The following is a 27,515-nucleotide window of genomic DNA, read 5'->3' on the forward strand; positions in this document are numbered from 1 at the left end:
AGGAGGCTGAGTGTTGATTGAAAAGACATACAGGGAGGTAGTTACACCCAAGGTAGAGGACACAGTGAACTGGACGACCACCAGGAGGGGGAAAAGGGATTGACAGCCAGTACAGTTCTGTGGCTATTATCCTCAATAACAGATATACTACTTTGGATACTGATGAGTAGATGACTAGCAAAGGGGAGCCATAGTCGTCAGTTCTCTGGTATTGAATCTGGCTCTGGCTCTGGTTCAGAAGGGAAGGGGGAGGTGAGGAGAGGTGAACTGTAGTGATAGGGGATTCAATGGTTAGGGGAGCAGACAGGAGGTTCTGTGGACAGAACAAGATTCCCATTTGGTATATTGCCTCCCAGGTGCCATGGTCAAGAACATCTCAGATCAAATCCATAGTATTCTTAGTGGGAGGGTGAGCAGCCAAAGATCATGGTCCACCTTGGTACCAATAATAAGGTAAGAAGGATGATGAAGTACTACAAAGTGAATTCAGGGAGCTGGGTGCGAAGTTAAAGGGCAGGACCTCCAGAATTGCTACCGTGCCACAAGTGACACCAGGCATAGGAATATAATACAGTTTAATATGTGGCTAAGGAGATGGTGCAGGAGGGAGGGCTTTACATTTTTTGATCATGGACTCCTTTCCAAAGAAGATAAGACCTGTACAGATGGGAAGGGTTGCTAGTGCTGCACTGGGAGGTTTAAACTAGACTTTGCAAGGGGCTGGGAACCAGAGTGCCAGGGTAGATGGTTAGAGTGGTGGTGAGAATAGATACTGTTAAGCCTACATAGAAAGACAGGAGTCAAAAGGTTGAGCACAGCAGCAATAACATTCTGAATTTGTCTATTTTAATGAAAGGAGTATTGTAAGAAAGACAGATAGGCTTAGAGCATGGATCAGCATGTTGAGTTATGACATGGTAGCCATTAGTGAGACTTGGTTGTAGGAGGGATAGGGCTGACAGCTCAGTGTTCTGGGATTCAGTTGTTTTAGACATCGTAGAGCAAGATGGATTAAAGGGGGAGGGGTGGCATTACCAGTCAGGGAAAATGTCTCGACAGTGCTCAGACAGGACAGACTGGAGAGCTCTTCTACTGGGGTTATAGGGGTGGAACTCGTCATCGTCGTGGCTATCCCTCGAGGTCGAGGATGATGGTCTTTGTTCCGTTTCCACAGAGCGAAGACGTCTGAGAGTGTATTTGTTTAATGTGTACTTGATGTTGCACTCCCAGAAGCACACAATACTTCACAAATCAACCAACTGATTCCAATGGTATGGAAACCACGAAGATTGGAGCTGATGGATTTGTTGCAGCCTTCATCTGCCTTCACAGCCGTTGAGTTCAAAGTAACTTGGTCCACCTGTTCCAACATTGAGGTCTTGGTTGGATTGTTCTTTGTCAGGGACCTCACCCTTGACCTTACCACCATGAGCATTACCTTAACAGGAGCATAGCTCCAGACCGCATCGCTCTTGGGATCTCAGGACCACATAAGCTTCACCACCACGACAAGGTGACAATCAATGGAGAAGATGGGTGGAATTAAGAAAGTGATGACCACGTTTATGGGATTATTATAGACCACCTAATAGTCAACAAGATTTAGAAGAGCACATTTGTAGAGACATTGCAGACAGTTGCAAGAAACATACAGTTGATAGGTGATTTTTAACTTTCCATATATTGGCTGGGGCTTCCATACTGTAAAAGGGCTGAATGGGATAGAGCTTGTCAAATCTGTTCAAGAAAGTTTAGTTCAAAGTTTATTATCAAAGAACATATATGTTACCATATGCTACCCTGAGATTATTTTTCTTATGGGCATTCATAGTAAATAGAAAGAAACACAATAGAATTAATGCGAAACTGCACACGACAGAAATGGACAAATAACCAATGTGCTCAAGACAACAAACTGCAAATACAAAATGAAAAGGGAAGAAAAATAAAAAAGCAGTAAATATTGAGAACACAAGTTGTAGAGTCCTTAAAAGTGAGGCTGTAGGTTGTGGAATCGGTTCAGTGTTGGGGTGATTGAACATGTCTCTGCTGGTTCGAGAGTCTGATGGCTAAGGTGTAATAAGTGTTCTGAACCTGGTGGTGAGAGACTTGAGGCTCCTGTACTTCCTTTTAGATGGCAGCAGCAAGAAAAGAGCATGGCTTAGAATTTGGGGATCCTTGATGATTGATGCTGTTTTTCTGCAACAGCACTACTTGTAAATGTGCTCAATGGTGGGGAGCGCTGTACCTGTGATGGACTGGACTGTATCTTTCCCATTCAAGGGCATTGATGATTCCATACCAAGCCATGATGCAACCAGTCAGTATGAACTCCACTGTGCATCTACAGAGGTTTACCAAAGTTTTAGATGACATGTGAATTTGCACAGACCTCTAAGGAAGTAGATGCGCTGTCAGGCTTTCTTTGTAATGAGAATTACATGCTAGATCCAGGACAGATCTTCTGAAATGACAATGCTGAAGAATTTAAAGTTGCTGACCCTTTCCATCTCTGATCCCCTGATGAGGACTGCCTCGTGGACCGCTGGTTTCCTCCACCTATAGTCAATAATCAGTTCTTCAGTTTTGCTGATATTGAGTAAGAGGCGGTTGTTGTGGCACCATTAAGCCAGATTCTCATTCTCCCTCCTTTTTGCTAATTTGTCACCACATTTATTTTGGTGCACAACAATGGTGTCATCAGCAAATGTAAGTATGGCATAGGAGCTGTGCTTGTCATAGGTATAAAGCGAGTATAGCAAGGGGCTAAAGACACAGTTTTATGGTGCAACAATGTTGATGGTGATTGTAGAGGAGATGTTGTTGCCAATCAGAAATGACTGGGGTCTACAAGCGAGGAAATTGAGAATTTAGTTGCACAAGGTAGTATTGAGGCCTAGGTCTTGAAGTTCATTGATTAGTTTTGAGGGGATGATGGTATTGAATGCAGAGCTGTAAACAGTGAAGAACACCCTGATGTATGCATCTTCACTGCCCAGATGGTCCAGAGCTTAATCAATGTATTGAAATCCCAACTAAAGAGTACAATTCTGGATTTCCTATTAAGGAATGGGACATGGCAAGTGCCAGAAGTGTGTGTAGGGAAACACTTTGGATTTGGTGATCATAATTCCATTTCAAGACAGTTATGGAGAAGGATAGGTCTGGTCCTTTGGTTGAGGTTCTAAATTGGAGAAAGGTGAATTTGATGGTGTCAGACTTTTTCTGGTACCAATGTGGATTAGGACAGATTGTACTCAAAGTTTCATTTGAGGACCTCCCACTTACCAAGCATACCTTTGCCAGGAAACAGCCTTACTTTTTATTCTGACAAAAACAAAACTCTTAACATTTTAGGGAACCTTGGTTTTCGAGAGGTACTGAGGCCCTCATTAAGAAGAAGGAGGAGGTGCATAGTAGATGTAGGCATGAGGTACTTCAAAAGTATAAGAAATGTAAAAGAACAATTAAGTAAATCAAGAGGGCTAAAAGAATGCATGACATTGCTCTGGCAGAAAAAGTGAAGGTGAATCCAAAGGGCTTATACAGATACACACAGTGGCCACTTTATTTTGTACCTTCTCTACCTGATAAAATGACAACTCACTGTATGTTTGTAGTCTTCTGCTGCTGTAGCCCATTCACTTCAAAGTTCAACATGTATATTCAGAAATGCCCTTCATCACATAACTGTTGTGAAAGGTAGTTAATTTCAGTTACTTTTGCCTTCCTGTCAGCTTTAACCAGTCTCACCATTCTCCTCTGACTTCTCTTGTTAACCAAGATGTTTAAGCCCACAGAACTGCCACTCCTGGGATATTTTTTGGGTTTTTTTGTACCATTTGCTGTAAACTCTAGAATCTGTTGGTAGTTGAAAATCCCAGGAGATCAGCAGTTTCTGGGATGCACAAACCGCCTGACATCACTTGGATCACAGTTCTTCCCCATTCTGATGTAAAAAAAAATTGGCCAAGACTATAGTATATTTTACAGAATTGCAGTCCAAAAGATCTACCGTATTTAAGAACCAGTGATCATCAAAGAACACTAGCTCCCAAGCCATCAGAGCTTTTCTGAGTACAACACTGCCTCAATTAGGTACCTGTCTATAGGTTTCACAGGTTCAAACTTCAAAAATTGGCTGCAGCTTAATAAAATAAAATGAAGAGTTCTCTTCACCTAATTTCAACACGCCTGACCTTGCCGATAAGATAGAAAGCAAAATTGCAACCCAAAGTTGGAGTTTGGAGCAATTACCATTTATTTATGAGAAAAATTTGTGAGCGTTCCCCGACCCAAAAAATAACCTACAAAATCATGCCATATAACACATAAAACCTAAAATAACAGTAACATATAGTAAAGGCAGGAATGATATAAATACACAGCCTATATAAAGTAGAAATAATGTAAGTACAGTGTAGTTTCAATTAGCAGAATCGGGAAGACAGCAAGCACACTGATGGTGGTGTTTTAGGCTGTCATCGGAGGTTGGGGTGGTCAGCAATTTTTTCCAATAAATTGCAGTTTCATCTCAGTTAAACACTTGCTTATACAAATAACCACCTTCTGTAATTATTTTCTTCAGTTCTGCTGGGAACTTTTCGGCAGCTTCAGTATCAGCTGAAGTACTCTGTCCAGTGAACTTTAAGCTATGAAGCTGCCCTCACCTCAGAAGCCGATCAAACCACCCATGACTACCTTTATTGGGGAATCCCGATCAGCTGAGTAGGTGACTGAGGAATGACAAATAGAGTTTAACTTAGAGTTGAAGTGTGAGAAGTTACATTATGGAAGGTCATTTCCAATTAAGTCTTTCACAAGCAGGACCCTGGTGAGTGTTGTACAACAGAGGGACCTTGAAGCTCATTGCATAGGTTCCCTGAAAGTGGCATCGCTGGTAGACAGGGTGACAAAAGTTTAGCAACCCTTCATCAGTCAAGGGACTGAGTATAGGAGTTGAAGGTCATGATGCAATTACAAGATGCTCTGAAACTGCACTTGGAACACTTCGGTCTTGGTCACCTTGCTATAGGAAAGATGTTATTAAACTGGAAAAAGTGCAGAAAAGGTTTATAAGGATGTTGGTAGAATCTGAGGGACAACTTGAGTTATAGGGAGCAGTTGACCAGGCCAGGACTTTATTCCTTGAAGTGGAGGTGACTTTAAAGAGGCATATAAAGACATGAGGGACAGAGACAGGGTGAATGCAGTTAGTCTTTACCCCACTGTTGGGGAAACTGGAAACTGGGGGCATAGGTTTCAGTTGAGAGGAAAAATGTAATAGGAGCTTGAAGGGATACTTTTTTTAACCCCAAAAAAGGGTGGTATGTATGTGGAATAAGTTGCCTGATGAAGTGTTTGAGGCACATACAATACCAAGTTATAAAAGGCTCTCAAACACAAGGATTGGGAAGGTTATGGGCCATATGCTGGCAAATGGGACTAGCTTAGATGGGCATCTTGGTCTGCATGGACTAGTTGGGCCAGAGGGCTTGTTGCTGTGCTGTGATTTTTGACTACCCTTAAATTCCACTTTTGCAGCACTTACATCACCATCGTCCAGTGCTTTCTGTTTCAGTTTATTAAAAAGACTGACTGATTTCTCCTTAAGTATAAGAACACTTAATGGAACACCGTGCTTTGTACACTCATCAATCCACACAAACAATAGACTTTCCATTTTATCCATTATTGGATGCCGACTAAGAGAGACCACTTTGCTACGAGCAGAAACAACAGTAACATCGGCAGCTTTCAAGATTCTTTCTGCATATAAATAGTGCGAATTGTTCAATGCATGGACAATGTCCTTACTTTGTTCACCACGATGGAAACGCTTAATTATGTCTAGTTTTACGCTGAGTGTAACACCCTTACGAGCTCTCTTAGGCTTTTCCTATACCTTAGAACTCACCTTGCTAACGGATGCACAAAATAAATCGACATAAGGCACATATGCTCAGAGGCATGTGTTTAAGCTATGGCAGCTAGAATGCAGTTCCAGGGGAGGAGCTTGGCTGCACGGAGCGCACCCTGCCTTTTTTCGTAACAGTGAAAACACCTTCTGTTAGCGAAAACAGGTAACTAATGTAGGTCTTTTGTAACAGCTAGCTATCGTAAAGCGAACGTTGGAAAACCGTGGGCCACCTGTATCTGACGTTAGCTTAAATATGTCAGGTTGCAAGGTTTTTCTTAGTTCATTCATCTTATAAAACCATTAAATAAGGTTTAGAACTGTGCCTAATAACAGTAACTTTAAAAAAGAGTGAAATTTAAGAATGTATGCATTTGCAAAAGGGCATTTTAGTAAGTTTGTAAAGTGAGCATTGAATTCCAGACTGCAAATTTAAGCTGAAACAAATGTTATCATTTTAAGAAATCAACAGTTGGCTTTTTGACTGATTTGTATATATTTCTGGTACAAAACCAGCTGCAGGTTGGCATTTCATTTTAACACATGAACTGAAAAGTGAGGTCACAGGCTAGAATATTCAAAGCTATTGACTGGAAAAGCAATGACCAATAGGCATACTGAATCAAGCAAAATTGAAAAATTCAATGAAAAAGACTGGAGATAGAGAAAATTTGACATTAACTACAAATCATTTTGTCTCAAAGAAAACTATTACTTGCTCATCTTTTCCTGATTAACTTTGCTAATCAATCAAATTCACCACACTTTCAAAGTTGTACTTGAAAATAATTTTATCTAGCATGCAGCCAGTTTATTTTTGAGGTAACTATTGAGTCTCCTTCCATCTCCCTATCTTATGTTCACTTCATTTCAAGCAACATCCCCTCTCCTCCATTCTGGTTCCATGGATAATTATCGTAAATCTGTATGCACAAATAATTAATTTGCCCACTGGCAGAAATTATTTCTATCTATCCAAGATATTTAAAGTTTATAATGTGATGGTGTGTGAATAAGCAAATGGTGGCCTAGTATAGCTCTTCCGATTATCTGTATGTACCCAGTACTCTTATTTTTTTTTTTAATTTCAAAGTGTTGCATCTACTCTTTGCACCCAGAGAGAACTTTGATGTTTTTTTCCCCACAGTTAGGTGATTCAGGAAAGGAGGCAGATAACCAACAAGAGTGCATTCTTCATTAATAAAGTGTATGATTTGAGATTAAATGATTCTAGCGTTATTGTGCAATTTAAAATTTGATTTCTAATGTGCAGTCAAATAAATGCTATACAGAAGATGATGGAAGAAATCAGCAGATCACACATCTGAAGGGATGAACGATGTCAGTGTTTGAAGTCAATGAACTGTTTACATCAAATATTAATACTGGTTTTGTTTCGGATTTCCAACATATTTGTATTTTGCTCTTGATTAATGATTGTTGACATTTGTGGTATAAGTTGGTAGCATTGTTTAAAAGGAAAGCAACGTTTTAAGTTCTTTATTACCTGTCATCTTGATATTAGTTTTATTATTGGGAATTTCACAGATGATCTGAAAGTTGCCACAAGAATAAAGCATGGATAAGTAGATGGGTAATCTCTAGTATAAAAAATGTTTTGTACTAAAACCAGAGGGCATAGATTTGGGAAGGGGTAGAAAGTTTAGAGGGACCTAAAGATGAATTTTACCACCCAGGAGGTGAATCTGGAACCTAGTACTGGAGAGGGTGATAGAGACTCTCATAACATTTAAAAAAAAATTAGCTAACCACTTGAATCACCAGGATGTAGAAGATCCTGGGGCCAAGTGCTAAAAAATGTGATTGGTAGGAATGGGCATTTGATGATCAGCATGGATGTGCTGGGCCATACTGCATTACTTTATGGTTCTAGTTGATTACTTTAAAGTATCACAGATCTGATTTTGGGTTGTTAATGGCAAGTGGGTTGTCAGTAAGGCATATACTTTCCATTGTTAATTTAAAATTATGCAGGTATACAGTTTCAAATCATTCTGATAAATTGATTTAAAAATTCATTATTAAAACTGTACATAGTTAATATTTGAATAAGTTAGAATTGTGAAGTGCAATTTAACCGGGTCAATCTACTTCTTTTCTTGTCCACGTGTTCATATTAATGTGATCACATTGATTTGTGTGATGGGCCACGTTAGCCCTGTAACCCATGGCAACATATCGCTGGCTCTTTCAAAACTTCTCAGTGTACCTCTTTTGAATCTCACTCACAGCAATCTACAACCTGTAATTTCCTCTTAAGCAACATACTTTTGAACTATCTTAATGAACTAGTGATTTCACAATCTTCTGAAGGATTTGGCGGACTTAACTCTCAAGCATGCAAGTGCGCAGCTTTAAATGGATGAAGTTGCATCGCCATAGCTGGAAGAGGGTGGGGGAAGTCCAAGCCAGGATGAAATGCCAAGTAATGAAAGTTCCTGTACCAAGCATCTTGGTAGCAATTTCGCAGTCACTGGAGAACAAAATAGAGGACCTAAGGATGAGATTGTTGTGTTGGAGGGAAGTGAGGAATTGCTGAGTGGAGACACAGCAACCTCTCACTCAATGTCAGCAAGACAAAGGAACTGATTATTGTCTTCGATAGGAGGAAACTGGAGATGCATTAGCCAGTCCTTCATTGGAGAATTGGAAGTGGAGAATGTCAGCAACTTCAAATTCCTCAGTGTTTTCGTTTAGGAGGATCAATTCTGGGCCGAGCATGTAAGTGCAATTACAGAGTAAGCACGACAGCACCTCTACTTCCTTAGACATTTGCGAAGACTCAGCATGTCGTCTATAACTTTCACAAACTGCTACAGATGTATGATGGCTGGTTGCATCATGGACTGGAAACAACACTGCACTTGAATGGAAAATCCTATAAATAGTAATGGCTACGGCCTAGTCTGATACAGGTAAAGCCCTCCCCACACATCTATACACAGCACTACAGGAAAACAGCATCCATCATTAGACCGTAAGACATAAGAGCAGAATTAGGCCATTCAGCCCATTGATTCTGCACTGTCAAACCATCATGGCTGATTATTATCTCTGAACCCCCTTCTTTCTGTGACCTTTCACTGGCTAAAGAAGTTCTTCCTCATCTCTGTTCTAAATGATGTCTCTCTAGTCTAGAGGCTCAGCCCTCTGATTCCAGACTCACTTGCTAGCATTTTTCCTGTAATACCATGGGCTATTATCTTGTAAGCAGCCCTGTGACAAAGGCCTTCTGAAAATTCAAGTAAACAACATCTACCAACTCTTCTTTGTTTACCTTGCCTGTTATTTCCTCAAAGAATTGCAACAGATCTGTCAGGCAAGATTTTCCCCTTAGGAGACCATGCAGACTTGGGCCTATTTATCGTGTGCCTCCAAATACCCTGAAACCTCGTTCCTAGTAATGGACTGCAACATTTTCCCAACGACTGAAGTCAGGTTAACTAACCTATAATTTCCCTCCTGCTTTTCTCCCTTCTTACAATGGATTGACGTTTGTGATTTTCCAGTCCATTTGGTCTGGATGATTATGTATCTTCAGACTTTCCATCTTCCTTAGTAATAGCAGCAACTCTCCCTTTGGTCCTCTGAAACGCTCTAATATCTGGTATACTGCTAGTATCTTCCATAGTGAAGAATGGTGCAAAATACTTAAGTTCCTCAGCCATTTCTTTGCCCCCCCCCCCCCCCCCATTGCTACCTCTCCAGTGTAATTTTCCAGTGGTCCAATATCCACTTGTTGCCTCTTTTCGTATATTTGATATCTTCTTTTATATTATTGGCTAGCTTACCTTCATATTTCATCTATTTTCTCCTTATGGCTTTTTTATCTGCCTTATCATCAGGGATCCCCACCACCCAGGTTAAGCTCTCTTCTCACTGTTGCCATTAGGAAGAAGGTACAAGAGCGTCAAGGCTCACACCACTAGAATCAGGAACAGTTACTACCCCTCAACCATCAGGCTCTTGAACCGGAGGGGATAACTTCATTCAACTGCACTCACCCCATCAGGGAACTGTTTCCACAATCTATGGACTCACTTTCAAGGACTCTTATGTTCTCGATATTTATTGCTTATTTGTTTAGTTTTCATCATTTGTATTTCCACAGTTTGTTGTCTTTTGCATTGCTTTACGTTGGTTGGTTGTCTTGGATTTGCTGTGTATTTATGGTTTTATATTGCTATATTTCTACACTATTCTTGGTTGGTGCAACTGTAATGCAACCCAATTTCCCTCAGGATCAATAAAGTATGTCTGCCTGTATGCCTGCAAGAATCTCAGGATTATATATGATGACATGGATGTCCATTGATAATAAATTTACTTTGTATTATGACCTCCTTCAATGTTGTCTTCATAAGATAATAAATAAGACAAAGGAGGAAGTTGGTAGGAGATTAGAACTAATTTATATCAAATCTCTTGTCATTGCATGTGTTCTTGCAAGGTAGCAGAATATCATAAAATGTCCAACATCTCAGCAATGTAATTTCAGTGGCCCCCTAATGTTAGAGAAGTATATATGAGGTTATCATTTACAATTTGTAAGCTTTACAACGGCAAATGTTATTGAAATTTGAAGAAGTGTTAACTCTGGTTAAAAGTGCATTTTCAGTAAAGGAGCTACCTTGGAAGATGGGAATCAGTAGGACAGAAAGTTAAAGGGTTTGTTTAAGTTGTTGAATTAATTGGAAGCTTATTAAATTTTTGCCTTTGCTATTATGGCATAATCACTTCTGGGCATTTGAAGTAAGTGTGTGTGTGTGTCTCTCTCTCTCTCTCTCTCTCTCTCTTCATTCTCCTTTATACACAAACTCCTTTCTCCAATCCATCCCATTTGGTATCCATCCTTATTTTAAGATGTGAATTTTGTTCATTCCACTTCACAAATTCCAAATGGTGCATCAATTTAAAAGCACTACTGACCTGAGGTGCTTTCACCACTGTATCTTCAACTTCTCTTACAATGTCATATCTTGCTCCATTGACTAATTTAATCTTTGCATCTTTCATATACCTTTTACTCTGATAAAAACCAAAAATTAGGACAAATTAGGTCAAGCTGATCTGCTTGGAAATTACTAGAATTTTGTCTTTATGAGTTTCTGTCTCTGATATCAAATACATTAATTTTTTAACCAAAATGAGAATGTAATCCTACAAGTAAAAGTGGTTTTATAAAATTTGTGTTAAAGTTGTGTTTTTTTTAAGTAAAGTTAACTACGTCAATAATATCACTTGTTAATTTTGTTACTTTTATCCCCAGGCTATTTCCGGCAAGTTTCATTGAGTTTAAAATTTTCACTTAAAATATATTCAAAATGATAATATGTTAAATATTTTTTTTTAAATGCCCATTTACACCTATTTTGCAGACTTGGATTGGGAATAAAAGACGAAAACTGAATTCTACGAAATACAGCTTGGATGATACACCGTCAACACAGGGATCAGCAGGAAATGGTACAGTGGGAAAATCTGATGCATCTGTCAAAAACACAAGCTTTGTCTATCCATCCCAGTGCCAGCAAACTATTTTAACATCACCATGCAGAAATGTAATGGTAACTGGTGTGCTTAATTCCACTTATTCTACAAGTAGACAAGGGTTATCTCACCAGAAGGATGCCCACCGGTGTGAAGTTTCTAATCTTGCAGCCAGGCCAACTGGGCGAACCATTTCAGAAGTAGAATTACAACATGTTTCTGGTCAAAGACAACCTGTCTCTAAAAACCCTACAGTTACTTTTTGTGAGAAAATGATTCCTGGATCGAGACCGTTAAATCTTCACAGTCCCACCAACACCATAAATACAACTAGTGCAAAAAATTACAGTCCTGTTTATGTTCAAACTGAAGTAAATAGGCAGACAGCAACAGCTAAATCAGTTGGTGCATGGCCAAAACAGTTTAATTCAACCATTGCAGAGTGTCCACGGAAGCTCAGTTCTGACCCTCCTTTCTCAAGAAGTATGTCTAGCTGTATATCTGATTCAAAGATTACAAGGAATGCAGGGGACCCAGCTGTCAGCTCTCTCCAAATTCGTGATGTATATTCACTAGCAGGCAGTAAGCAGTCCCCCAGAAACAGAGATCATGCATTTTGGAATTCCTGTCATATGGAAAGTGGGTGTTTTTCCATTGCCATGGAAACTGGAGATGTTGATGAGTATGCAAGGGAGGAGGAGCTTGCATCAATGAGTTCAGAGCTGAAGCATCATCCACGAGTTTCTGAACCAAATACATCAAAGGAAATGGAGTGCACAAATACATCAGTCGTAACGCCAGTGAGGCACATAAGCTCTGGATCAGTACAGACCAATAATAAGGATATTTCTGGAAGTGTGTTCTATTCCAGTGGCGATTTCAGAGCACCTGGGTCAACAGTAACGTTGAACAGTAATGTAAATTCATCAGAGGACTCACTGAACCCCCACTTTCCATCAACTGGATACCAAAGACCAACTTCCAGTCAAAGCAACTATCAGGTAACTTGTCTTGTTCCTTGAAACTGTTTGGAAGTTGTGTAAATGTCTAAATTATGACGAGCTCTGGATACCTGACTTTGCACAAATGAAGGTTGCACTGACTAATTTAAATAAAGACTAATTAGTTTAAAATATTCATGGTATTATGGGAACTAATAGAGCTGATTGAACTAATTCTACTGAATGAGGCTTCAAGACAATGTAGAGACATGAGTTGACTGTAGATGCTGGAATCTAGAGCAATAACCAATCTACTGGAAGAATTCAGCAGGTCCAACAGTATCTGTGGGAGGAAATGAATTGTCAGTCTTTCAGGTTCACCAATTACCTCAGACTCCCTTCCCACCATTCTCCTCTTCATACTGGCTATCTTGCCTCTGCACTTGCAATCCTGATTCAGACTTTTGATGAAATGTCAACAGTTTTTTTTAATTCACAGATGCTGATTGTTGTTCAGCCTTATTGGCTTGAGATCATCTGACTGACCTGTGTCACCTTATTGGCTCTGGTCCAAGCTGGCATCCATTTGGCATCTACCACAAGTGATAACTGATAATCTATGGCTCTTTGTTCCAAAACAGTTACCGAACCAGTAACCAGCTTGAATCATTCAGGGTAGACACAGACCCCACCATTCACAAACCTGCATATTATATCATACCAAAGAACTCCTCACAAATAACTTCTTATTTGGAAATGATCTCTTGTCCAGCCCATTACCAGGAGCATCACTGTGTCTACTTCAACACATTGACTCAGCTGAGCAAAAGCAGTTCACAAAATGATATAGAGTAGCTTCACACATTGGCAGCCTCTATTCCTTCGACCTCGTGGCAAGACAAAGATAATTGATTTGTCTACTTCCACTGTCTTTGATTCACTCAAATTCACTGATGGTTTCTGGCCAACAAGTTCGTCAGGATGCCACCTGGCTTAGAGGGTATGAGTTATAAAGAAAGGTTGGACAAACTTGGGTTGTTCTCCCTAGAGTGCTGGTCCACACATCTGACAGAGGCTTTTCAAAGTGCTGAGAGGCATAGATAAGATAGAGAGAAACATTTTCCCGGGGTAAAAATATGGAACAGCAGAGAAGCTTTTAAGATAACATGAAAAACAAGTTTTATTTTAAACTGTGCAGAGGAATCCTTCATTATTTGCTTACTTCCTTTACTTCTCTTGGTGGTGACCATCTACCTGTAGCCTGGACTTAAGGCATGACCACTTCGCTACAATCTTAAGTTCAAGTTTAAATTTAATTGTCATTCAACCATACATGAATACAACTAAATGAAATAGCGTTAGTCTGGTTCGGGGCCAAGGTGCAAAACACAGAACCACCAGTATACACAGCACATATATCACATATGAGTCACACAAATAATACAGGCCAAGCCCCTCAGTCCATGAATATTGTAACAGTCTGTAGTTTAAACACAATACAGCTTGCCTTCTGCTCAGTGAACAGGTGGGGGGCTGTTTGCCTGTAAGAAGTTTTGTACGTTTTTCCCATTACCAAGTGTGTTTCTTCCCACAGTCCAAAGACATGCTGATTAATAGGTAGTTGTAAATTGTCCCGCGATTAGGATAGTGTTGCTGAGCTGCATGGCTTGAAGGGCCTGTACCACACTTTATCTCAATAAATAAATACAATCCATCTGTCTCCTCTCTGCCCACATCTGTAACTGAACTGTTATCCCACTGCATTCTTCGATAGTCCTGTACACAGGGCAAAACTCCACCAATCTTGGTGTCATCACAAACTTGCCAATCCACCCATCTATAGTTTCATCCTTATCATTAATATATCACACACAACAGAAGTCCCAGCACTGATACTTGCAGTGTACTACTGGTCACAGGGCTCCAGCTAGAATAATAACCTTCCTCTCCTACTCGTCTTCTATAGGCAAGCCAGTTGTGAATCCAAACTTGCAACTTATCTTGGATGGCATGCATCATTATCTCCTGAATCAAGATTGAAGAAATGTGTAAAAATAATATGATTATTGTCATAAGGGATTTTAACATCCCTAATATAAACTGGGACCTTCTTAGTGCAAGGGATTCAGATGGGGCAGAATTTGTTAAGTGCATCCAGGAACATTTCTTAAATCAATATGTGGATGATCCAATGAGAGGAGGGGCTATTGGAGCTGGTGTTAGGTAATGAGCCTGGCCAGGTGACTATAGGTGAATAGTTAGCTAACAGGAACCACAGACTCCTTAACTTTCAGGGTAGCTATAGATAAGGATAAGTATGGTCCAGTGGAAGAGTTTTAAATTGGAGTAGAGCAAATTACAAGGACATTAGGCAGGATTAAGAAGCATAAATTGGAAATGCCTTTTCTCTGACAAGTCCACATCAGGCATGTGGAAGGTATTTAAAGATCAATTGCACAAAATGCAGTAAAAGTATGTACCTGTTAGAAGAAAGGATAGGGCTGGAAAGATAATCTTGGATGTGCAGAGAGTTGATGAATTTAGTCACAAAAGAAAAAGGAAGAGTATGTAGAGTTTTGGAAGTTAGGATCAAATGAAGCACATAAGGAGTACAAAGAAGCCAGAAAAGAACTAAAGAAGGGGATTGGGAAAGCCAGAGGGTCCATGTCAAGTCCTTGGCAAGTAGGATTAAGGTGAGTCCCAGGGCATTCTATACATACGTCAAGAGTGAGATGATAATTAGGGAGAGGGTAGGCCACTCTAGGATGGGGGGGGGGAGGTGAAAGGAACATGGATGCAGAGAGTGTGAGTGATGTACTTTGCTTCAGTATTTACCAATGAAAAGGGTATGGGGGACCAGGAGATCAGTGCTGTATGTGAAGAAAAAGAATTTCAGGATGTATATTGTGTACATTTCCGTGACATTAAATGTACCTGTTGAAATAGGCTGGGACATTTAGTGTTTAAGGAGGAAGTGTTGGGCCTCCTAATGAATATTAAGGTGGATAAGTGCCCAGGGACTGATAAGGTTACTGAAGAAGGTAAGAGATGAGGTTGCTGGGCCCTTGACCAGTATCTTCATGTCCTCTCTAGCTATAGCGGGGTCTCGGAGGACTGGAGAGTGGCTGATGTTGTACCTCTGTTTAAGAAGTGATAAGGGAAAATTCTGGGAACTATAGACTGATAAGTCCTGTGTCAGTTGTAGAGAAGTTGCTGGCTGGAGAAAATTCTTAGGGATGGGATGAATGAGCATTTGGAAACACATGACCTAATTAGGGAGAGCCAGCATGGCTTTGTTTATGGCAGGTTGTGCCTTATGAAATTGATTGTTTTTTTGACAAGGTGACGAGAGAGATTATTGAAGGTAGGGCAGTGGATTTTGTCTACATGGATTATAGTGAGGCATTTGACAAGGTCCCTCATAGAAGGGTATTCCAGAAGATTAAGATGTGTGGGATCTACAGCGTATTGGCTGTTTGGATTCAGAACTGGTTTACGCATAGATGACTGAAGGCAGTGGTTGAAAGGACTTATTCCAGCTGGAGGCCTGTAATTAGTGGAGTTTTGTAAGGATTTGTGCTGTGACCTGTGCTGTTTATGATTTATTTAAATTATCTGGATGAAAATGTAGATGGGTGGGTAAGTAAGTCTGCAGATTATACAAGATTGTTGGAATTGTGGATAATGTAGAAGACTGATCAAGAATGCAGCACAATATACTGTAGACCAGTTGCAGGTATGGACAAAGAAATGGCAGATGGAGTTTAACCCAGATAATTGTGAGTGTTACAACTTGTAGGGCAAATGCAAGGAGAGAGTACACTGTTAAAGTTCAAGATCCTTAACAGTGTTACTGAGCAGAGAGGTCTTGGGATCCAAGTTCGTACCTGCTACACAAGTCGATAGTGTGGTTAAAAAGGCTTATGGAATCCTTGCTTTTATTTGTTGAGACATTGAGTTCAAAAGTCCAGAGGTGATCCTGTAACTTTACGAAAATGGGTAAGCCATACCTGGAGTATTGCATACAGTTCTGGTTGTTGAGGCTTTGGAGAAGGTGCAGAAGAGGTTCACTAGGATGCTGCCTGGTTTTGAGGGCATGTGCTATCACGAAAGGCTGGATAAACGGGTTGTTTTCTCTGGAGTGCTGGAGGCTGAGGGAAGATCTGAAAGAGGTTTATAAGATTATGAGAGGCGGTGATAGAGTGGACAGAGATTATCTGTTTCCTCAATTTGTTATGTCTAATACCAGAGGCAATGCATTGAAGGTGAGAGGCGGTTGGCTCAAGGGAGATGTGAGGGGTAAATTTTATACTCTGAGACTGATGGGTGCCTGGAATGTTCTGCCTGGAATACATTAGAGGCTTTTAAGAGGCGTTTGGATAGGTGAATGGATGTAAAGAAGATCCATGTAAGGAAGATGGAGGGATATGGACACAGTGTAAGTAGGAAGGATTAGCGTTTGTATGATTTTGATTTGCATTTTAATTGGTTTGGCACAACATTGTGGGCTGAATGGCCTGTTCCTGTGTAGTACTGTTCTATGTACTAACCTACCATAAGAGATTATATTAAATGCCTTACTCAAGTCCAAGTAGATAATGTCCACTGTCTCAACTTCAAGCTCTTTTATCACCTCCTTGAACAATTTGATCCAAGATTGTAAGGCATAACCTGCCCTGCACAAAACCATGTTGACTCCATAAGCATTACATTTTCTGTTCCCAGGCCTCTAAACCTTGTCTGCTGCTAGTCAAAGTCCTAGCAATTTCCTTGCTCGCTTCTTTCAATAATCTGCGATGTATGCCATCAGGCCCTATAAAGTAGTTTGATATTCTGCTTGACCCTGCTTACTAAGAACATTTCATGGCCCCTTTTGGCCTTCCTATTTACCTGCTTCAGCACTTTCCTGCTATCTTTATATTTCACAAGGGCCCAGTCTGATTTTGGTTTGCTACTAAACCTTTCATATGCTGTCTTTATCTTCCTGACTAAATTTAGGACTTCTTGAGTTATCCAAGATTCTCTTACCTTACCATCCTTGTCCTTGCTCTTTACTGGAACGTGCTAATCTTGAACACCCATCAGCCAGATGTGGACTTGTTTGACAGTAGTTGTGCCCAATCAATGCACCTTAGCTCCAGTCATAATTGGTTCTTCCCTAATTTAATATCTTCCTGCAAGATCTGCTTTTTATTCTTACTCATAACTATCTTAAAACATTATTAGTTGTGGTCACTCTCCCCAAAATGTTGAACCATTATCAGGCCTATCGCCTGGCCTAGTTCACTTTTCAAAACAGTACGGTACCTTGAAATGATATTCAGCTCCCACAGCTATTTTCACATTTTATTGTCTCATTTCTAAATTTAAACTATGTTGAAGTAGGATTTTTTGAGCAAATCTACAAAACATGCAATTTGTCAAATCAAAAGAACAATTCCAAAATCTGTCAATAGTTTACTAAAAATAACAAACCAAAATTGTGAGGCTGAAAATGTATTCACCCCCTTTGTAATTACTACACTAACTTTCCAACCTTACCAACTCATCCAATTTATTGATGTCTAAATTTGGAGGTTCATCTGTTTTCAGTGAATTCATAAAAGAATAAATACTCCCTCTCTCTGTAAGGTACAACAGTATGGTAGATTTTCAACAGGCTAGACCAGAATGAAGACAAGAGTTTTCAAGACATGTCAGGAAATTAGTAATAGAGAAACACATCTGGGAAAGGGTACAAGACCATATCAAAGTCACTGACTGTACCTCTGAGTTTCTGTGATCTATTCTGAAAGTGGAAAAAATATTAAGACCTTGAGATATAAGAGCAGCCCATTGTGTCTACACCATTCAATCATGGGCTGATCCAATTCTGGTCATCCCCACTCCCCTGCCTTCTCCCCACAGCCTTTGATGCCCTGGCTAATCAACAAAATTATCTATCTCTGCCTTAAATGCACCCAATGACTTGGCAGGACATCATTCCCATTCCCCTAAACTATCTTAAGCCTCTCTGAAGGCTGTTCCCTCAACACTACCCACTCCTCCACCTTTGTATCATCGTCAAATTTAGCCACAATCCATTAATCCCATAGTCCACATCATTGACATACATTGTCAAAAGCAGCAGTCCCAACACCCACCCCTGTGGAACTCCACTGGTAACTGGCAGCCAGCCAGAATAGGATCCATTTATTCCCACTCTCAGTTTTATATCGATCAGCAATGCTCCACACATGCTAGTAACTTCCCTGTAATTCCATGGACTCTTATCTTGCTAAGCAGCTTCATGTGCGGTACCTTGTCAAAGGTCTTCTAAAAATCTAAGTACACCACATTTACTGCATCTCCGTTGTCTATCCTGCTTGTAATTTCCTCAAAAAAAGCTGCAGTAGGTTGGTCATGCCGGATTTTCCTTTAAGGAAACCATGCTGGCTTTGTTCTATCTTGTCATGTGCCTCCAGGTACTCAGTAATCTCATTCCTAACAATCAATTCCAACAACTTCCCAAACACTGATGTCCGGCTAACAAGTCTATAATTTCCTTTCTGTTGCCTCCCACCCTTCTTAAATAGCGGAGTAACATTTGCAATTTTCCAGACATCCTGTATGTTGCTAGAACCTATTGATTCTTGACAGATCATTGTTAATGCCTCTGCAATCTCTCCAGCTACTTCCTTCAGAATCCAAGGGTGCATTCCATCAGGTCCACGAGATTTATCCACCCTCAGACCATTAAGCTTCCTGAGCAACTTCTCAGTCGTAATTTTCACTGCATATACTTCACTTCCCTGACACTCTTAAGTATCTTGCACTGTGAAGACTGATGCAAAATGCGCAGTTCCTCTGCTATCTCTGCTTCTCTCATTACAATATCACCAACGTCATTTTCTATTGATCCTTTTTCTACCTTCAACTTTATTTTACCTTTTATATACTTAAAAAAGCTTTTAGTGTCTTCTTTGATATTAGTCACCAGCTTCCTTTCATAATTCATCTTTTCCTTCTGAATGATCTTCTTACTTTCTTTCTGCAAGTTTTTAAAAGCTTCCCAATAGCTTTGGCATCCTTGTATGCCCTCTCATTTAAAACACAACTTCACTGCCTAGGCCAAGCAACTGCATATAAAGTTCATGGCTCCACAATCTCAAAGAAAGCCTTGCACAAAAAGGGTATTTATGAAAGAATGGAAAAGAAGCTGCTCTGGTTAAATAAAAAGCATATCCTTGCCCATCAAGACTTAGCAAAATGTCGGTTAGAAGATACTGTAAAGAAGTGGAAGAAGGGCTTGTGGTCTGATGAGACCACAGTGAAATGTTTTGGCCACAACATTGAGCTGCACTATGGTGTAAATCTAATACTGGATCAGCCAGGTAACACTATCTCTTCTGTAAAGCACGATGGACTTAGCATCGTGCTATGGGGATGCTTTTCAGCAGCAGGGACTGGAAATCTGGTCAGGATTGATGGCAAAATGAATGCTGCTAAATACAGAGAGATACTGGATAAAAATGCATTACCTTCTGCCAGAAGGGTTAAACTGGGGGGAGAAACCTAGTCTTTCAGTGGGACATTGACCCAAAGCACACTGCCAGAGCAGCTATAGAGTGGCTTCAAGTTTAGAAAACTGATGTCCGTGAGTGGCCCTGTCCGAAAGTCCTGACCTTAACTCAATTGAACATCGATGGCAACGCCTCAAGATTGCTGTCCACCGCCGCTCCTCAACTATACTGGCACTAGGAAGGCAACACCCCATCCTGTAGTTTTGCATTCACAGAAATGCCTATCAGTGCCATTTTTACATTGCTCTCCCTGACTTCATCCTTCCCTTTGCTGCAGAGCCAGGCATGGCGCCAGTGACCCAGCCATTTGTGCTCACCCCTGGAAGGTCATTACCTAGCCCACCCCACTATGTCCAAAGAACAGTACATGTTACTGAGGATAATCCTACCCTACTTGCTTACTCCCTTTACCTCTCTTTGTGGTCACCATCTACCTATAGCTTGTACTTGAGGCATAATCACCTTATTACAATCTCAAGTTCCAATTGAGTTCCAGTATCATTCAACCATATATGAATACAACCAAACGAAACATTTCTCCAGTCAGGTGCCAAGGTGTAAAACATAGTACCAACAGTCATACACAGTACAAGGCACATATAGCACATAGAAGGCAAGAGTTAAATAGAGTCACACAAAAAATATAGGCCAAGCCCCTCAGTCCATGAATATTGCATTAGTCTACATCCAAACACGGAGAAGCAGCACTAACTCCAGCGTGGATGACACCACAGCTTGATGCCTAGTCCTCACTATGGCTGAAGCCACGCAGCTGCCCTGACATTCACCAATAAGCCAGTGAATCAGACTTGCAGCGATCCACATTAACTATCTAACAGGGTCCTTTGTTCAGTAGAAAAGTGACTAAGACTCACTCGCTGTTAGACTAAATATTGCCTTCATGGACTGACTTATCTGCCTTTCTGACACAGGCAGCATGCTCCACACCAAGTCTATAGTTACTGCCCTTCTTCAATAAAGGTACAAACTTTGCTGCCCTCTATTAGACTCTCACCTGTTCTGTTGACCAAGGAACGTGTAGAAACTTATTTTCAGAGTCAACAATCTCCTTCCTTATTTTCAATTGCTACCAGGGCAATATATTGTCACACCTTGGGGCTTTATGAACCTTTCAGCCAATTTATATCAAATACCTGTATGGAAACACCAGTGCCCAAGAACAGAAGCACCTATATACAGCCAGTCCATCACAGGGCAAGCCCTGTCTATTATTGAGCATATTTTCCAAAGGAGCAGCCTCCATCATCAAGGACCCACCATCCAGGCAATGCTGTCTTCTCACTGCAACCATCAGGAACGACGTATGGGAGCCCTGGCTCCCACCCTACCCCATTCAGGAATAGTTATTACCCTTTAACCATCAGGCTCCTGAACCAGAATAAATAGGGAATGAAAGGGTTACTGTAACATCGGGCAACTCCTGGGCTGTATTCCCTGGAGTTCAGGAAAATGAGGGGGAATCTCATAGAAACATTCTGAATGTCAAAAGGCCTGAACGGATTAGATATGGCAAAGTTATTTCCCATGGTAGAGGAGTCTAGGACAAGAGGGCATGACTTCAGGATTGAAGGACATCTATTTAGAACAGAGGTGGCGGAGAAATTACTTAGTCAGTGGGTGGTAAATCTGTGGAATTTATTACCACAAGCAGCTGTGGAGGCCAAGTCATTTGGTGCACTTAAGGCAGAGATAGGTTCTTGATTAGCCAGGCCATCAAAGGGCATGGGGAGAAGGTAGGGTAGTGGGGATGACTTGGAAGAATTGGATCAGCCCATGATTGAATGGCGGAGCAGACACGATGGCCTAAACAGTCTACTTCTGCTCCTATATTTTATGGTCTTATAAATAACTACACCTTCCTCAATTCTGATTTGATGCCACAGCCTATTGGCTCATTTTCAAGGTCTCCACAACTCATGTTCTCAGTACTTATAAGTATTTCCTTATTATTATTTGTGTTTTTTATGTGTATCAATGGTCTTTTGCACATTGGTTGTCAGTCTTTGAGTGTAGTTTTTCGCTGATTCTATTTCTTGGTTCTACTGAAAATGTCTGCAAGAAAATGAATCTCTTAAATGACATGTACTTTGATAATAAATTTACTTTGAAATTTGGTATTCATTGAAGATCTCACTTGCATCTTCAGACTGTGTACTGATTGCCACTTTTGGTCTCAAGTGAGCACTGTTCCCTTCCTGGTCACATTCTTGCTATTACTGTGCTTCTAAAATGACATGGGATATAACTTTTTCTCCTTAACAATTCTATTTTGTGCCCAGTCTCTAACCTGTAACGGTGAAAATGCGAAATATGTTAGTAAACTTGTAGGAAAAGTTCAGAAATTAAACAGACAAGTAAGAGTCATCTGCAAGTAGTCTTCAGAACATTTTGAAATAACTTGTATCTGAAAAGAATGAGGGAGGATCTCATTTAAACCTATTGAAGATAGAGTGAATGTGGAGAGAGTGTTTCCTACAGTGGGTGAGTCTAGGACCAGAGGGCTCAGCCTCAGAATAGAGGGACTTCCATTTAGAATAGATGAGAAGGAATTTTTTTCAGCCAGTAGGTAATAAATATATGGAATTCATTGCCACAGATGGTTATGGAGGCCAAGTCATTGGATATATTTAAAGTGGGAGTTGATAGGTTCTTGGTTAATAAGGGTTACCAAAGGTTATGGGGAGAAGGCAAGGGAACAGGGTTGAGAGGGATAATAAATCAGCCATGATGGAGTGGTGAAGCAGACTGGACAGGTTGAATAGCCTACTTCTGTTCTTATGTCATATGGTCTAAATTCCTATCGATTGTAATATGAAGTGTTGAAGCTGCTGTGTTGGCAGATAATCTTTTGTGCTATTCTTTATGTTCCCTTGATGTATAAGTAATTTCTCCCTAGTTCCCAGGATTTGGAAGGACCTGTCAAGGTCTGTAGTGTTGGCAAAGTTAACATTTTGCTGTTGTGGTGTTGAATCTTTCAAAACTTGATTAATTTATGTTTTGTAGAATTGAAGTATCGAGCAGAAACATTTGTCCTATTGTGCTATGCTTTTCTTTGAACTTTCTATTCAGTTACATTATTCCCACACTTTTTTTTGTTTCTGCATGTTTTTTCCTTTGATAGTTTTATCTTTGCTCCTTCCACAAAAGGCAGAATTTACCATTTGCAGAGCATTTTAATTCCATATCCCTTCCCCCTTCTGACATGTCAGTCCATGGCTGTTGCTTCTGCCATGATGAGGCCACTCAGTTTGGAGGAGCAACACCTCATATTTTCCTGGTGAAGGGTCACTGTCCAAAACATCAATATGTTTATCCATTTCCGTGGATGCTGCCTGACTGGCTGAGTTCCTCCAGTGTTTTGTTTTGCTCGGGATTTTCAGCATCTGCAGAATCTTTTGAGTTTATGAAAATTTCTTGGTGTTACTAAATGTTATATTATCTTATTCTGTTTAGCTGCTTTGTCCTAACAAAGCTTGATTTTCACAGTTTGAAACTTAATGTTGGATCTGCAACAAGCAGAAGCTGAGGGGAATGGTCCATGGTTGCACTGAAGTTCCATCTAATAATCATTTGCATAGTTCTTGCACATTTTCAGATCACTGCAAAGCTAAAGGAGTGTGTGAAGGACAACTGTTGAATAAATAGTTGGAATAAAGTTATATCCCACAAAATAAAATAAAAGGGGACATGGTTCTAAAATTCAGTGTGTTGGCTAGAGGTCTGTAGACCTGCTGCTTCTGTGTTCAAATAAGTACTACAATTAATTGACTGCCGTTCATATTTCAGGACAAAATGTGAAATGAGAAAAGAAAATAATATAACTCCACAGTGCTTGCATCCATTGTTTTGTATGTCCAAGTGAGTGATTAATGAACACTCGTAGATGCTCAGAAATATATCCACTATGGATTAACACCCGTAAGACAATTTACAGAGATATATAAGCATAGATTTTGATTGGTTCAGTATCCATTGTGGTGAGATTCTCTAAACTCAGCCCCTTTAAGAAGAAAATGTCAGGAAACTTCATGGTGTTGTCATCAAATGCTTGTGCAAACAATTGTTTGATTTACCCAAGGTTTTGAGTAACTTTAAGGAAGCTTGTTGCATGAATGAAGTCTCTGGAGTAAATTACTGGTAGATACAAAGCAGCTTCTTTCAAAACAAGGTACAATGTGCATCATACAGAGTCGCTTTTGGTTGAAAGGTCTGCTGGTCCAGTGTGGGGCTTGATACTTTATGTGCCAAACATCAAAGGACTATTCCATATTTATAATGCATGGACACTGCTTTCTTTGAAACTACATACAACCTCACAGTTCCTGATTCACATTCACACCACAGACATCCAAATGAATTTTAACCAGCATCATCTGGTCTGGGATTCACTGCCTTTAGGAACCCATCGTTCAGAGCTGCACTCCAAATTAAATCCACAGTACATATTCAGATGTGAATGTTGGTAGCCAAAGTCATTTGTTAAATGTATTGTCCTAAACCCAAAAATCACTCTAAGGGCTTGCATTGGTAATCTTTGTTTCTGTTGTTCTTAATTTCTCCAATAATATTTTCTGCTTTAGGCGTCAGGATCTCTTGTATTGCCTTGTCTAACTGGAACGTCAAGGAAAAGAACAGTAAGTATCTTCTATGGATCCTGCTATTAACTTTCAGAGTGATGCTCATTAACTGTAAAAAATATTATAATTTTTCTAGAAAATAGCCTGCATCCTGATCCTGTGATGAGGTGCATTCAATCAGGATGGCTTGCCAGTTTGCCACTTTATAACTACGTGTACTGCAGTGTAATTGTATAAGAGCATTAAGGGAGAAAAAAGGTCCATCCAGATGGCTGAAATTCCTCTGCACTGTCTCATTACCCCAGCTCTCTCACCACTGTGCTTAGTTCAGTTCACCTATTTTGGCCTACATCAAAATTTGGTAACAAGTTATTTCATTCCTTTGTTACACTCAATATAAACACTATTGTTGATTAACTGTTAGTTACATTTCATTTTCATCTCCTGCTTTATTTACCTTCAAAGAGGTCACACATTTTCATTTTAACATCCTGTGGAAATCAAAGTTATGAAGCAATCTTGGAGCTAAGGTGGGTTAATGAAGTTCAGGTAGAATTTGGGTTTGAACTACCTTTATTTTATTTTGAGTTTATTTTATCTTAATGACAGTGCAAACATGCTGACTAACTTGCTCCTGTTGCTGCATCTGTGCTGTATTGGGAAAGTGTGATTTATGTCTAGGAAATAATCTAATGGGAACAATTAAGTAAAAAAGATAAAATTATGAAGCAGATGTTAAATCTATTCATGTGGCTTTTTGGGCAATATTCAAAACAGTGCTATTTTGAGATACTTTGCATCTTTTTCTAGATTTTAGAATTTATTGGCTCTGAAAAGATAGATAAAATCCTTCCCTTTGAATTTCAAAGGAGTTGCAATACAGATGAAAACAGTGGTGCAGCTAGTAGAGCCATTGCCTCACAATGCCAGTGACACAGTTTCAGTCTTAATGTCAGTGAAGTTTACACATTTTGCCTGCACCTGGTGTGTTTCCTCTGGGTGCATTAGTTTCCTTCCGTATCCCAAAATCATATGAGTTACTAGATTATTGGCTGCTGTAATTCACCCATAGTGTGGGAGTGGTGATGGGGAAAGGAAGTCAATTGGGGGGGAAAGGGATTACTATAGGATTGGTATGAATGGGTAGTTGAGTATCTGTGTTGACTCCATAGGTCAAAGCTCTTTTTCTGTGCTGTATGTCTCTATGACTAGAACCTGAGAGCTTTCGGTAACTGCATAAAAACCATATGTGACTTGTACCTGGAAACCCAAGACCGTTAGCTGCTCTCCAATCCTTTTTTTAAAATTTGTTTTTGATTAACTTTTTTGCTCAGCGAAGTGCATGCTTTATAAATTTGTTCTTCATTATCACTTCGTTAAATTCATTCGTGTTTCATGCAAATGTCCAACAAATGTTAAAAATTTGTAATTGCTAATTCTCATAGATCAGAGACATATTTCAATCTTTACAAAAATCTTTGTTTTAACTTCTCAGCAGCATAGATTCTTCTGCTGACAAAAAAAATCTCAGCAGGGTAGATTCTTCTGTAGGCAGCAATGCTTAATCTCATGTCTTCTGAATATATACCATTGTGTTATGATCAAGAATACACTCTCTGAAGAATAGTTGAGTATGTTCAGTTAAAAGCTACAATCTTAATTGGTTGGAAAAATGGAAAAATATCATTCAACTAACCTGCATATCTTTGTCAAAGAGGTGAAATATATCCTGGGAAAGATGGCCTCCTCTGTTATATGAATCTGAGAGGATTTTATTTTTTTCTCTCAATGCTGCTATCAGCAGCTTCAGATGCACCCTCCATAAACTCCATACCTCTGCTACATGCATCTTATATTGTATGTGCTGCTAAATGTGTGCAGGGTCTTCTGAAATCAATCCCAGCATGACATTAACAATATTCCTTTTGTTACGGTGTCATTTTTTTTTTGTTGCCAAATGCTTCGGTCCTAATCCTTTGAGTTTTTTCTGCCTTAAATATCAGAGATGTGTCTGGGTATTCCTTGGTTTCCCAAGTACTCCTTATACTTTCCAAGTATTCCTTGTTGGGCATCAAGAATACTGAAGCTGTCGTAGTCACATTGTTCTTGCATGACACTTCAAAAGTTAAGCTAATGTTTTTAGTGAAAATTCTGATGCAATCTCGTGTAACATTTAGCTTTCCCTGGTTGTGTAGCTGTTTGGATCTTGAACTACGTGAACTGCTAATGGTTGGGAAAGGGCAATTTAGGCGGCTTAACTCTGTTAGCTTCTGTTGTAAACCTGGATGAGAGCTAGCTATTTGGAGAAAAATAGCAGTACTCCAGCCCACAGCATTTTTAAAAATGGGTTCTCGGATATCTCATTTAAAACTTGGCAGCGAAGCTCCATCTTGTGGCCATTGTGTGAGGAAGTTGCAGTCTCCAGGAACTGTGATTAAATGAGAAATTATTGGAAAAACCCATCCTTACATCTGGTGAAAAGCATTAACACTCCTTGCTCCGTAGCTAGTGTCTGACTTTGTGTATCTTTCAGATTTCCTGTATTTGTAGTATTTTACTGCTGAATTCAGATAATTGGTTTTAGTGAAAAGATGACTATCAATGGAGTCTTTGATCAGAATGAAGTGATCTATTATCTTTTGAGCAATAAAGTTCCAAACCATAATCGCAACTTGGTTAAGTTCTTCTAAAAGTCAGTGTTGATCTTCAGGTCCAGCATTAGTTGTCAGCAGTGTGTTGCCTATACTCCCCATCTACTCATGGAGAACTTCCTTGTCATTTGTGGATTCTGAAGCATAAGTTTCTTTGAAGGAGCTGTCCAGATCTTTGACAATGAGGCATTGTGTTGGACATAAATTTCCAGTTTGTTGAAATGCCAGAAAAGCATCACTGATACACAAAATGTTAGCTTACTTAATCTTGACTCTGGCTCAGTTCCTGAAATTTTAAAGTTAAGTCAATTTTTTTAAAATATTTAAATAAAAAT

The 27,515-nt window shown here is 39.8% G+C and overlaps 1 protein-coding gene across 10 annotated transcripts in view; it reads left to right on the top strand.

Annotated features, from left to right (window-relative positions):
- Positions 1-27,515, top strand: part of hdx (highly divergent homeobox) — a 153,722-nt gene that overhangs the window by 49,643 nt on the left and 76,564 nt on the right. For all 10 annotated transcript variants that reach the window (XM_059977461.1, XM_059977452.1, XM_059977454.1 and 7 more), the window contains 2 exons: positions 11,317-12,429; positions 24,533-24,586. In XM_059977461.1, the coding sequence (XP_059833444.1) occupies positions 11,317-12,429; positions 24,533-24,586 (1,167 nt within the window). The remainder of the gene's footprint in view (positions 1-11,316; positions 12,430-24,532; positions 24,587-27,515) is intronic.

This window comes from Hypanus sabinus, chromosome 8 (assembly GCF_030144855.1).
Source record: "Hypanus sabinus isolate sHypSab1 chromosome 8, sHypSab1.hap1, whole genome shotgun sequence".
In the NCBI taxonomy this organism is placed as follows: Eukaryota; Metazoa; Chordata; class Chondrichthyes; order Myliobatiformes; family Dasyatidae; genus Hypanus; species Hypanus sabinus.